Consider the following 13,980-nt stretch of genomic DNA (forward strand, 5'->3'; position numbering starts at 1 on the left):
GTCGATTATGTCTACATCTCTGGGTTGTTGCAGACATCTTAACTGAAATAGAAAATTAGAAATCAAGTGTTTACAAAACACTCATCTCACAACCCAAATAAATCTAAAAAAATAAAATATTATTTTTCTTTTTTTTTTATCTCTTATATCTCTTTTCTCTCATTGGAATTGCATAATAAACTTGTATGTAAAGGTATTTATACATCATGTAATCTATATAAACCTCATTTTGTTTCCCATAATTATGCATTCTAAAAATGTTAATGGCTTTTATCTATTTTAAAGAAACAATACTCTCCCCTAAAATATTTCCTTTGCTTGACTAAGTCTAACAATCTCCCACTTGAAGACTAATTTCAATTTGTCTTCACACCTCGATCAATGCAATAACCTTCTCTTGAATGTTATTCTAGTAGGCCAATTGAAGTTAAACACAACTTCAATTTGTCAATGTACCTTTGTCAACATATTTGTTGGTTCTTACTTCCTAGGACTTTTCTCAATGTTAACACCTCATTCTCAAGCAAAGATACGATGAAGTGATAACAAAGACCAATGTATTTTGTTCTAGAATGAAATGTTGAGTTCTTTGCCAAATGTATCATATTCTGACTATCATTAGACAAAACACTCTTCTGGATAAATCCCAACTTCGTTAACAAACCTTGAAGCCATATGAATTCTTTACTAGCTTTAGTTACTACTACATACTCAACATTTATAATGGACACAACAATAATCTTTTACATTTGTGACATCCAACTAATAATTGTAGTACCAATAGTGAAAATGTAACCAATAGTACTTCTTCGGTGATCAACTTCACCTCCAAAGTTTCAATCTACGTAACTTTGTACTTTAAATTCTCCTTTGCTAAAGTACAAACATTTATCTGGTGTACCTCATAAATACCACAAAACCAATTTGAATGCTTCCCAATGAGCTTTACCTGGATTTGACATAAACTTGCTAACAACTCCCATTGCATGACCAATGTTTGGCTCATACAAACCATCACGTACATTAAACTTCCAATAGCTACAGAATATGGAACTTTAGCCATAAATTCTCTTATTTATTTCTGTTTGAGGTGATTGATCCTTAGATAGACGAAAATGACTAGCCAAAGGTGTGCTAACTGGTTTGGCATCTCCCATGTTAAATCTATGCAAAACATGGTTGATGTACTCTACTTGAGATAACTGAAAAATTCCCTTTTGCTTATTTCATGTAATTTTCATTCCAAGGATCTTCTTCGTTGGACCCAAGTCCTTCATGTCAAATTCTTTTGATAATTGTATCTTCAAGTTTTTAATTTCACCTATATTTGAACCTGCTACTAGCATATCATCAACATAAAGTAACAAAATGATATAACTAGATTCATATCTCTTGAAGAAACAACAATGGTCTATATTGGACTCCTGAAAGCCTTCCTTGTGGATGAAGCTTTCAAACTTCTTGTACCATTGTCTTGGAGCTTGTTTCAAACTATACAAGTTCTTCCTTAATCTGCACACCATATTTTTTTTCTCCTTCTTTGGAGAAACCTTCAGGTTGATGCATATAAATCTCTTCATCTAAGTCTCCATGAAGAAATGTAGTTTTTACGTCAATTGCTCAAGGTAAAGTCATTCATAAGTAATAATATTTAAGACTATCATGATAGTATTTAGTTTCACAACTAGAGAAAATATTTATGTGTAGTTAATTCCTTCCTTTACTTGAAATCCTCTGACAACTAATTGAGCTTTTTATCTCTTGGAACCATCGTGCTCCTTCCTTACTCGATACACCCATTTGTTGTGAAGTGTGCCTATAGAAAATTCCACTAGTTCTCATGCTTGATTGGATATTAAAGATTTCATCTCACCTTTCTTAGCAAGCTCCCACTTACTACCATATGAAGTCTGACATGCTTCATCATAGTTTTTAGGCTCCTCTTCATCAGCCAATAAAATGTAATTTAGGTATTTCCTATTAGACTTATGAGGTCGAGAAGACCTTTTCAAAATAGGAATTGGAGTAAAAGGCTTTGGTATGTCAAGTTGTTGGTCATTGTTATTTTCAATTGATTCCTCTATCCAAGGAGTATCAATTATAGTAGTTTTTAGGACATCATCCACCTTTGCATACATTGGAACACTTTTTTTATAAGTTTCTAATGTATGTGTTTCCCCTATCCTTGTAAATTACTTTTTCATTGAAGATCACATCTCTACTATAGATAATCTTTTTGTTTTCATTATCCATAAATGGTAACCAAACTCATCTTCACCATAACCGATGAAAGTGCACTTCTTCGATTTAGGATCAAGTTTATTCCTTCTTTGATCACTAATGTGCACATATGCTACACAACCAAAAACTCTAGGATGTGAGAGTTTTACTTGTTTTCCACTCCATTCCTTTTCTGGTGTCTTGTGCTCCAATGGTAATGATAGGCATTGGTTGATTAAGTAAGTTGTTGTGTTGACTGCTTTTGTACATAACTACTTTGGTAAGCCTGGCTGCAAATGCAAGCTTTTGGCTCTTTTAGTCAATGTTAGATTCATATGCTTTGCTACACAATTATGCTAAGGTGTACACAACATAGCCATCTTCATTCTGATTTCGTGCTCATACCAAAACTTTTTAAATCTATTGTCTTCATATTCACCACCATTGTTCGTTCTAAGCTTTTTGATTTTAAATCCTGACTCATTCTCTACCATGACTTTCCAAATCTTGAAAGCCTAAAATACTTTAGACTTGTGTTTCAGAAAGTAAACTCATACCTTTCTAGAGTGATCATCTATAAAAGTCACAAAGTATTATTTCCAACCAATGGATGGAAAAATCGTTGGCCCCATACATCATAGTGGATAAGCTTAAGTCTCTCTTCCTTAGGGTTCTTCTACTTGTCTGAAAGCTAACTCATTTCTACTTTCCAAGTATAAATTCTTCACACATGTCAATTTCTACTGACTGAAGACCTGGTAGTTTATCTTTTGAGTGCATGATCTCATTCATATATGGCTTAATACTTGGTGCCATTGTTAGGAATTTTCATTTGTTGCAACTGCAATCAAATGACATACTTCAGTAGTCTTGTAAAGAGTACCACACTTTTTACCACAAGCAATAGTCATTACACCTTTAGAAATCTTCCAATGATCTCTATGAAAAACTATTGTATAACTTCATCGGCCAATTGGCCTATTGATAAGTTCTTTGTCAAGTCAGGAATATGTCTAATATTCTTCAATTCCCATATCGATCCATTTAACTTGAACTTTATTACACCTTACCAACAATCTCACAAGATTGTTCATTACCAAGGTAAACTTTACCAATGAAGAACTTCTTGGTCTGGAAGTACCATATCTTAGTGTTATAGGAGCACTAATGTATCTTGTCAATTATACTAGACTTGATATAACATTTGCTTTAAATTTGTTAGTAAGATATAGTTCTTCACCTACAAGAAGACATTGATCTAAATAAAACATATACTTCATTATCTTAAAGGCACTATGCATATGTTCTTATTTTATCCAAATGATTCATAATCATATCTAATGGGTTATGCAAATGTAGGTTTATTTATCAGATCCTCACAATGGTAAATCACAAAAAAAAAAGATATTTGTTCACATGTAGTGGCAGAACAATTTCACAACGATCTGTGAAACAAACCATAACGATTACATTGTCAAATCATGCAGAAATTTTAACATTACATGAGGCAAGTCATGAATGTGTTTGGTTAATGTTTATAATTCAACATGTGCGACAAACTTGTGGTCTATCATCGAGAGAAATGGAATCAACAACCATATATGAAAACAATAATACATGTATTTTTCAATTGAAAGATATATTAAAGGTGACAGAACAAAAACATATTCTTCCAAAAAAAATTTCACTCATGATCTTCAAATAAATGGTTATATATAAATCCAAAAGATTCATTCATGTGAAAATCTAGCAAATTTATTTACAAAGTCTTTGCCAAGGAGAACCTTTGAGCGTTTGGTCCACAAGATGGTACTCTGTCATATTAGTTATGTAAGGTTACATGAGGGGGAGAAATAGAAGATGTGATGAATAATATTATATCGAAGAATAAAAAATGATAAACTCTTTTTCTTTCATTAGGTTTTATCCCGAAGGGTTTTTCCTAGTAAGATTTTAACGAGACACATTCTTTTATCAATGGACACTCAAGGGGGGTGTTATGAAATTAATTGATGCCCATTGACTTACTAACATTTACTCATAATTGATTACCACTAGGCCAAAAGCTATAGCCCTTAGTCAAGGCACAACTCTTTTTACTTAAGAGTGTAATAGCCTAAGCGTCACGATTCGATTGTGACCCAGTCCACTTGGTCTTTGCCACAAGACAATTAATGCCACCTGCAACAATTTTCCCTTAAGCAATTGTCTCACTAGGAATTTCACTTTTGGATTGTGACTCAGCCCACTTGGCTTCCACTACAAGACAATTGTGCAACCCACAACAATAGAAATGTTGGGCGGATGAAAATAATACATCTTGAAAAGTCTCACATCACCTAGGATAACCTAGGGTGTGAGTGTTAGTGACTATATAATGGGCTCTAAGTTCATGATGTTCCTTGCCCCAAGTCAAAGACACTTGAGCTAGTGTTTGACTTTTCTTATTCTTTTGTAGTAGAGTGTTGTGAGGTGTAGTTCTAGAGAGTGTGGGTGTACTTGGAATCAAAAGTTGGAGAGTGTTTTTAGTGTGTTGTACAAATTTGCACATAGTGATTATTCTCTACAATCGTGGTTTTTTCTCTATATTTGAGATTTTCACATTATATTCTTATGTTCCTTGTTTTTATGTTATTGATCTGTTAATAGAATGATTCTCGAGAGTAAAAATGATAATGTTCTTAATTAATAATGCATTTTTTGTTACATAAATTATTGTTCACTTGTTCTCAAATCTCTTTGAACCAATCAAAAAATCTACCTAATCATTTCAGAAAAGATAAGATTGAAAAATTAAAAAATATCCATAAACATTTGTTAAAACCTTGCAAAAAGAACTTAAACAAATAAATATTTAAACATATAAATATGAAATTTTATAAACTATTTTTTACTATCATAACATAATTTTCGTATCTCAGGAACAATTAAATATGAAACAAAATAACTAATAATTGAATGGAGATCGACATAATGTTACAACCTGCTGATACAATATTACTACCCATCTATAAAATTTAAACTAAAAACTATCTAAAATACATTATTCAGTAAACTTGATTACAAGATTATAAAATTTTATATATATATATATATATATATATATATATATATATATATATATATATATTAAAATTGTATGTATTATATTTTTCATGATCTAAATAATAGTATTTTAAATTATGTAATATTATATAAAATCATAAAATTATATATCTTAACAAAATTATCTAAAATATATTATTTATATAATTAAAACAAGTAATAAGTTTATTTATCATTCTATGTGAAAAGAAAGGAGAAAGATCCTTGAAATTTTGAAAGGAAATTAAAAATTTACCGAATTGGCCAATCACATATTCCCCTATCTTAAAAAACTTCTTTTATATTTTAAATAATATATTAATTCATTTTCAAATTTTATCATTAGCCTCATTTTTTAAGCTATATAAATTCACTTCATATACTTGTTTTTTGTTGTCATACATGTAATAATTATTTGGACTCAAATTAAGTAAGCTTCAAATGCACACTCATTCTTCCATTATCAAGAAAACTTTTATTAGAATGTTTTATATGATCTTTTATTCTTTTAGGAAATAATTAACATTTTTTAATCCAAAATGTCAATATATCTCATATATTTAGAAAAGAAATTTGGTGGAATGTTGTTTTCTTTTGTATCTTTTATGATTCTTTCCACAATTTCAATTTGCTTAGTGGGTACCGATATACACCTTTGAAGGGACAAAAATTTAATTAATATATAATTTTAAATATATATTTTAAAAATTTAATATTTTTAATATATTTTATATATTTGATAATCTAATTTTTTGTATACATTTATATCTATATATAAAGGAAAAGTTTTTTTTTCATATTTTCAATTTTAAATTTTAAATATTTTTAAAAATAAAATAATTATTTTATTAATATTATATCATTTATTTAATTTAACCATTTATTTTATTTGACTGTTTTTTTAAACTTAATCATTATAAATGAAAATTAATTACATTAAAATTATAAAAAAAAATTGTATTTATTTTATAATTATAATAATAAAAATAATTATAACTTTATTACTTTTTATTATCATAAAAAAATTAAATACAATATTTTTACTAGTTTATATACAAATTTTGGAATTACTCTTTTAGTTCCTATTTTCGTTAAAAAAATGAAGTTAGTTGTCTAGTTTTCTTTAGTCTTAATTTGATCATGGTTTTTAAGAAAATTATGTAATTTGGTCTTTTTTTTGTTAACTTTCCTAAATCAAATCAAGGTTTTCTTACTAAAATTGAAGCTGTGAATAAGGATAATTTGTTTTGTTGGTATAACTCATATAATCTTAGTGTCAGTTTTGATGGAAGATTCTTGTTCCACTTCAAAAAATTAAACGAAAATGACCAAATTGAATCAATTTTTAAAAAATCGAGATCAAATTGAGATTAGAAAAAACTAGAAGATCAATTTAATATTTTTAGATAAAAAAAATGGACCAAAAGAATAATTTAATAAAAATTTTGACACTCTAAAATATTGGTTGAATATCCGTCACTGCTGATATATTCTCCCATTTTTGTGTTTTCTTTCACTTGCTTTATATAAAGTTTTAATATGTGAAAAATGATTGATTCTAATTGTGGTGCTCACATGTTTTAGAATTTTTTTCTTGATTAAGAAAAAGTATACCTTTTGCGAAGTAACCCTTCAGGTGACATTGAGCCAAGGTATGAAAAGAAAAGGGTCGGATTTGAAAATTGGGATGGAGAGAGGAAAAAAAGTCATTTAAAGTTCTATAAAATTTGTTTGGTTTATAAATTTTCAAACGATAACCTTCAATGGTGAAGTTTATCACTTAAAAAATCTTCATCACTTATGAGGATCAATTGTGAACATATTAGACTAAACTAAGATAAAGATGAAAGACGAGAAGTAACATATACTAAAAAATTAAAATTCTTAAAAAGAAATATTATTACAATTTTTTTTTGAATAATAATTAATTTTAATAATAAAAAATAATTAATTGTTATAATAATCGATTTATAAATTAAAAGTGATCGATAACTAGAATAGTCTCAAAAATTTATAATGATCTCTAAATTTGGAAAATGCCTTTCCGGACGTTTGTTCTGAAACTCTTTTTTATATTCATGAATAACTATTTTAAAGATATTTTCAGATCCAGAACTCAGGAGTATATTTCAAAATAGGAATAAAGGTTTCTGGAACACTCATTCCAGAAATTGTTTCTTTCAATTGAATATTCCAAAATATAATTTTTATTTTTTTGAAAAAAGTGCTTTGGAAAGTAATTTCAGATTCAGAAATATCTTTCAGAATACTTACTCTGGAAATTTCTTTCTTATATTCCGGATTAAATGTTGTATTTTTACATCCAAAATTTTCTTTTAGAATATTCAGTACAAAATATATTAAAAATAAGGAGGTGTAGTGATTTTTCCTATATTTTTCATTAGAGGTAGTTTGGGGAGTAGCACTTGTATGGAGATGTAGAAAGAAAAACATGGAGGTGCAGGAAGAAGCACCTAAAGCTCAATAAACTCTCAACAGTAGAAAGAAAATAAACGACACACACTATGCAACAAACGAGGTTCAGCCACCACCATATATAATATTGGGGTTGGAAAATGCATTCATGTAAATAATGAATTAGACTTTATAGCTCTAACAATACTGTTCAAAATGTTACGATAAAATAATGAATCTAACATTTGTTTATTAGTTAGTAATGGGAGATGATAATCTATATGTTCCACATATCCATAATTAAATTATTTATAGAAATTTAAAATTTACAGTAAAAAAAATATAATATCATAAAGAATTTAATGTAAAAAGAAAAATATTTTTGTTTAAATATTACATCATAAGAAAATCGTTAATTTATAACAAAAACATTAGTTGAAAACAAAAATATCCATCAAAATTTCAAGTTTATGGATAAATTATAGATGATAGAAAAAATCATTGATAAAATTCTCGTTGACAAATTTATCAGTGGATTAGAAAATATAATTATTGAGGACCACAAATTCATTAGTAAAAAATCATCGGTAATTTTTGATGATTTAAATCCGTCAATAAATATTTGTTAATAATTATCAACGCAATTTGGTTGTTGGTGTAAAATTTGTCAATAAATATCGCAATTGATTATTTCTTTTTTTCTTTTTTTTTATTCTTCTTGTTCCTCCTCCCCTCCTCACCATCCTCCCCCTGCATTATCGTCATCGTGGTGCCTGTTGCTTTCAATTCCTCCTCCTTCTTCTCTTATTACTCTCACCCATCTCCACTTAATGTATGAAAAATCTCATCAGACTTGGTAAAAAAATTGTCATTTTCATCGACGGACTTTTTAATGAAAACATTGGTCGGTAATAAGAAATATAAAATTACCTATGTATTTTAAGATATATAATTACCAACAAATTTTACTGCCAACGATTAGACCCAAAGTGAGAAATGTGCTGCTACTTTACTGATGAAATTTAATGATGGACAAATGTGGTTAATTAGTAAATCCAACATTTTCATAAAGATATATTCTTCACACACACACATAAACACAGACACAGACAGACACACACACTTAGACACTCACACACATAGCCATAAACACACACACACACACAAACACAGACAGACAGACAGACACACACACACAGAAATAGACATAGACACACAAACACACACACAGACATAGACACACACACACACACACAGATGCACAGACATAGACATAGACACACACAGACACAAACACACACACCAAAACACACGCACACACACACACACACACACACACACTCATATTCCCATATTCTAATATGAATAATTTCTTATGGATTATACTTTCTTCTTTGTTTATCAATGTATTGAAAGAATAGAGATGATATTAGTCATACGAATCAATATAGGTTTATCCACCTAAACAAGATTATCTTAATAAAATAGTGTAAAGAACACTAATAAGATATTAAGAAATGATGAACCTATTTAATCTAGACCCATTGAGATAAAAAATCTTAATGGAATACTACAAATAGACACTATTCACGAGGTTTAAAATGATCACTTATTTGTCACATGTTTATAGTTCTTAAATTTTGTTGACTTGAGTGTTGAAGTGTTTTTACAAGCACAAGGGACACCCCCTCAAGAGCTCGGTCAAATACACCATAAACGAAAAGAATCATCAAGACAACATAGACGGGACGTGTAGGACACTTATAAAGCTTGTAAGGATATCTCTGTCCTTTTACGTATAGTTTGTACAACAGAATAAGTTGTATATGTTTATCTATAAATTGTATCTTGTACATTGCTTAGGATTCATGCTTTTCGTCTTTAAAAGCCACCCTTTCACCTATATTCACTAGTGCAGGAGAGGGATTTGATCGCGGTTATTTTGACCTTTTGGCTTCGGTTTCACACCTGAGGCATATACTGACGAGGTAAAAAATGATCTATTTATGCCTCGGTTATGAACCGATGCATATGCGAGGGTTACTGCCTCGGTTCTGGAGGGAACCGAGGCCTAATGTGTATCACGAATTTAAAAAAAAAAAACTTTCTGATCCAATAACAGCAAGACACGTGGCCATGATCCTTGTACACGTATATGCACCAACCACAGTGTGCCACATCATCATCATCAACATTCCCCCAAATCAGAAACCCTAGCCACCATTTAAACCCTAAATGCCGCCAATGTGCCGTCACCACCATCTTCGACCATCGCATCACGCCGAAACAGCTTCACAACACCTCCAGTCATCTCGTCGGCGACACAAAACAGCCTCCCTTCACCACTATATCAAAAGGGAAAATGTTAAACCGCCAACAGCCGAACCACCGTGAGCCAAATCGCACATTCAACACATAGAAGGGTTTCATAATTAGAAAAAGGATAAGCACGTACCAAAAGCGAGATTGAACGACAACAATGGCGACTTTGCAAGCTCTACGACGACGATAATGGTGTGTGATGACAGACCGGTGGTGGAGCAATGAAAGAACCTTTGCGTGCTGCAACGAAACTCCAACGAAGGAATAGTAGCGTTCTACAACGAAACTGGCGTTCGGAAATGAAAGAGAGAAAAAATTGTAGTTGCTCGTGCGAAGAAGAAGAACAGTAGCGCGATTTCTTTTTAACCCTAAGAAGACTTATTGCTTCAGTTGATTTTAAATCGAGGCATAAACATATATCTGCCTCGGTTACATACAACCCGAGGCATATTTCACTCGAAAAGCAATTAAATATGCCTCAGTTATAAGAGACCCGAGGCATAAACATCTATCTGTCTCGGTTATAGGAGACCCGAGGCATAAACATTTATATGCCTCAGTTAGATGTGACCCGAGGCATAAAAGCCCGCCACTTGTTTAAAAATATCAAAGTAGCGGGAAAGATAAAAATTTTTGGGAGGTTTATGCCTCGGTTCTATGTACAACCGAGACATAAAAGTTCAAGAAAATTACAAAAGTGCTACCACGTCTTCATATGCCTTGTTTGCGCCTGAACCGATGCATATTGGACGCTGGAAAAAGTTCATTCTGCACTAGTGATTAAACTTATGTTATTGATTTTAAACTAACATTCGTGGGCTTCACTTATATAATAGGAGTTATATAATAGGAGTTATCTGGCTAGCATTAGGATGACAACCTATGAGTCATGATATGGAAGAAATTTTCAAACTCATCTTTGTTGTCACCATGATGGATAACATGTTTTGGTAAGACTTAAATTGTTACAATAAAGTATTGAGAAAATTGTGTAGATATATGAAAAGATGAAGACCTTGAGTTGTTAAAAATCTTATACAAATGAAAGATGGTGTGCTCAAGCTACATACTTTAAAAGTGTTAGATGGGCTATTTTAAAAAAGGTTTACTCTAAAATTTAGTGTCTTCTTATTAAATGTTAGAAGAGTAAGTCTAATAATTTATGAGATTTCTCTACCTACTTCTCTACCTACATGTCTACTATGTATGTCAACTAAGGAAGTATATACCAAATTTAGATCATATCTTGAAACCTCGTCAAGTTCAAGTAAGAGAAAATTTATCTTTGAAGCTAAAAACTAGTTAAAATGTAGGATAATTGAGTGGTAAAATCATTTCATTTTGGTTAAGGTTTTATAGGAGCTAAAATATCATGATTCTAATTGACAAGTAAAAGAGAAGATACAAAAAAATTTATCCATGTCACTACAAGAAAATTAATATTAGAGTCGGCCAAAAGCCAATACAACTAAAGAAAAACCAACGCCAAAGTGTCGACTTTGCGTATGAAAAGATAGAAACACTCAAAAGGTGGAAGCTAAAATAGTAGCATCGACCACTGCTGACAAACACTAATAATGTGGGCTAACCTGAGACTAACGATAATCTTATTTAGCGTCCACTAAATTGACACCAATTTAAATAAAAAAAAATATTAAAAATAAATAAGGTTAACGCCAACTTAATCCACGTAAACCTTATTTATTTTTAATTTTTTTTATATTAAACGAAGAAGCCAAAATCCATATGGCCAATTTAGACAAAAGATGTAGTGAATTTTTGTTGACCATTGAACATAAAGAGAAGAAATTTGTGTATTAAAAATATAAGGCAAGCATGCACGCTATTGTTCATCTTTAGGCCTCAATCTTTGTCACTTCTGCTTTTGGCTTCTCTTCTTCAACCTTTGCCACCCCACTTTGAGCTTCTTCTGCCTTTGCTTCAGCCTTTACTTCCTCTGTCTTCTGTGCCTCTTTTTCTTTCTGCCAATACAACCTCACAATTATTAATAGGCTAAATTACCGGCTTCCTATTTTTATATATATCAAGTGTATTTAATTTAGTTCTTTAAATAATAATAACATAGTTATTTAATTTTTAAGTATATCAAAATTCAAATCACTCATAATATTATTACAGTTTAAAAATAAAACAGTTTAGAATTAACTGTTAAATTCGTTAGATTTAGATAACCATTTAAATAGTTTAGAAACTACTCATTAAAAACAAAGGCATGATTTGTCGTGAAGGGTAGATTACTAAAAATATTCTCCTTTTTCACAGCATTTAAAGCTAAATAAAAGTGTAGATAACTAAATTGTTATAAAGGGTGTGTCCAAGTCAAAAGGAAAAGAAAAAAAATCTTAAAATGTTGACCTATTATTGTGATACCCAATAAATTATTACATCTACTTCATATTCATTATTTATTTTTTTATTTTTTTATAAATACAAAAAATCATTTTTACTGACTATAATACTCTTGAAAGTGGTGAATTAATTGTCAAGTGGTGTTTTTGGTGTAAACAAATTTGTTTCCTAAAATGTATTATGTTGGCTTAAATAATTAAAAACATCGGAAAACTAAAAGAAATATAGTTAAAAATTTAATCAAACTGAATTGAAATGTAGATTGAAATTTGAAGAAAAAATGTGATACCTCATCAAGCAAGGTTCTTAGAGACTTATTCTCTGCGTCAGTTAGGGTTTCCTCAGTCTTGGTGTCAACATTTGCTTCACTCTCCTTATTTTCAAGCTGAACCTCTCGGGTCACAGGCTTAGGAATGTCCAAAGGACCCTCATCGGTCTTAGGATTGCTACCACAGTTTCCCATGTTTAATATTTGGTCGGGAGAATGAACCAAATTTAGGGTTTAGGGAGAATGAATCAAGTTTACTTGATTGTCCTCCCTCTAAATACAGGCTTTCAGAAAGGTTAAAGGATTTTTATTATTGCTAATTCTTCATCAAAAAGGGTTTATAAAGGCTCATTTTCTTCTTTCTTTTGGATTTCGTGATTGGCTCGCAAAATTTTGAGGAGACCAATGTCCCCTATTACTTTAAATTCCCATGCTTAAGGGTTAATATTTAGCAAATGGTTAATTGTAACCTTTGCAAAATACTTCAAACTCGAAAACCACGGGCCATGGTTGTAGTAAAAAACCTAAAAGAACCACGTCTTTTTCACAATTACATAGAAAGAAACATAGTATGCGGTTTTTGGGTCCTTTTCTAACTTTCTATGTACGTAATATTGTCTATTAATAATTATTATAATACTTTATTTTACATTATTCGATTAATTTAATGACACACCCTTACTCTTCAACACAAGCAGCTCTGGCTTTTCATTCTTACAAGGGTTAAATCCAGTATTGTCTTGTTAAAACTCCTGGTGGATTGCAAAGCAGTGTTGGCACATGAACCACTCAACAAATTTCTCATTCTTCAAATTAAAGTTTAATTTGGGATTATAAATCTTCTATTGATAACTCTGACTGGTTGATTTTTTTATTTTAATGATTAGGTAAATAATTGTTTATGTAAGTAATTGAAACAATGTTTTGTATAGGTCATACAATTATATGTAGGAAGCAATTTTACCTTAATTTGTTGAGCCAAGTCAAAGAACGATGCTAGCAAAATATTAGCTGATATTTTTTAGTATACATCTGTTCTATTTTATTTATTATTTTTTTGTGAAATTTCATGTTAATTTCATCCAAAAGAAATAGACACACAATTTTATCCAATAAAAAATAATTATAAAATGGATATATTGAAAATAGACGATGAAATTCCTTTTCTTTTATTCTCATTCTCTATTCTTGATGTGACTTAGTGTGAGTCATTGATTAATGCACCACATTTTTTTATTTTGAAAGAATCAATGACCCACACTAAAACACGTCAGAAAATAAATAAAGAATGAGAGTCAAAA

At 30.4% G+C, this 13,980-nt stretch overlaps 1 protein-coding gene across 1 annotated transcript; it reads right to left on the reverse strand.

Annotated features, from left to right (window-relative positions):
• Nucleotides 1–11,423: 11,423 nt before the first annotated feature.
• LOC114174869 (uncharacterized) lies at nt 11,424–12,996 on the reverse strand. The gene is made up of 2 exons (XM_028059599.2): nt 12,701–12,996; nt 11,424–12,023 (listed from the first exon to the last, which is right to left on the reverse strand). The coding sequence occupies exons 1-2, from the start codon at nt 12,872–12,874 to the stop codon at nt 11,898–11,900; spliced, it is 300 nt and encodes a 99-aa protein (XP_027915400.1). The 5' UTR covers nt 12,875–12,996; the 3' UTR covers nt 11,424–11,897.
• Between the last annotated feature and the right edge of the window lie 984 nt (nt 12,997–13,980).

The sequence above is a fragment of the Vigna unguiculata genome, chromosome 3, assembly GCF_037176805.1.
Source record: "Vigna unguiculata cultivar grain cowpea cultivar isolate G323 ecotype 2 chromosome 3, ASM3717680v1, whole genome shotgun sequence".
NCBI lineage: Eukaryota > Viridiplantae > Streptophyta > Magnoliopsida > Fabales > Fabaceae > Vigna > Vigna unguiculata.

What these genes read in the sequence shown, in the direction of transcription:
- LOC114174869 (XM_028059599.2), bottom strand. Translation starts at nt 12,874, where the DNA reads ATGGGAAACTGTGGTAGCAATCCTAAGACCGATGAGGGTCCTTTGGAC. An exon ending in TAAGAACCTTGCTTGATGAG is followed by an intron (nt 12,024 to 12,700) that starts GTATCACATTTT and finishes TTGTATTGGCAG; the next exon opens with AAAGAAAAAGAGGCACAGAA.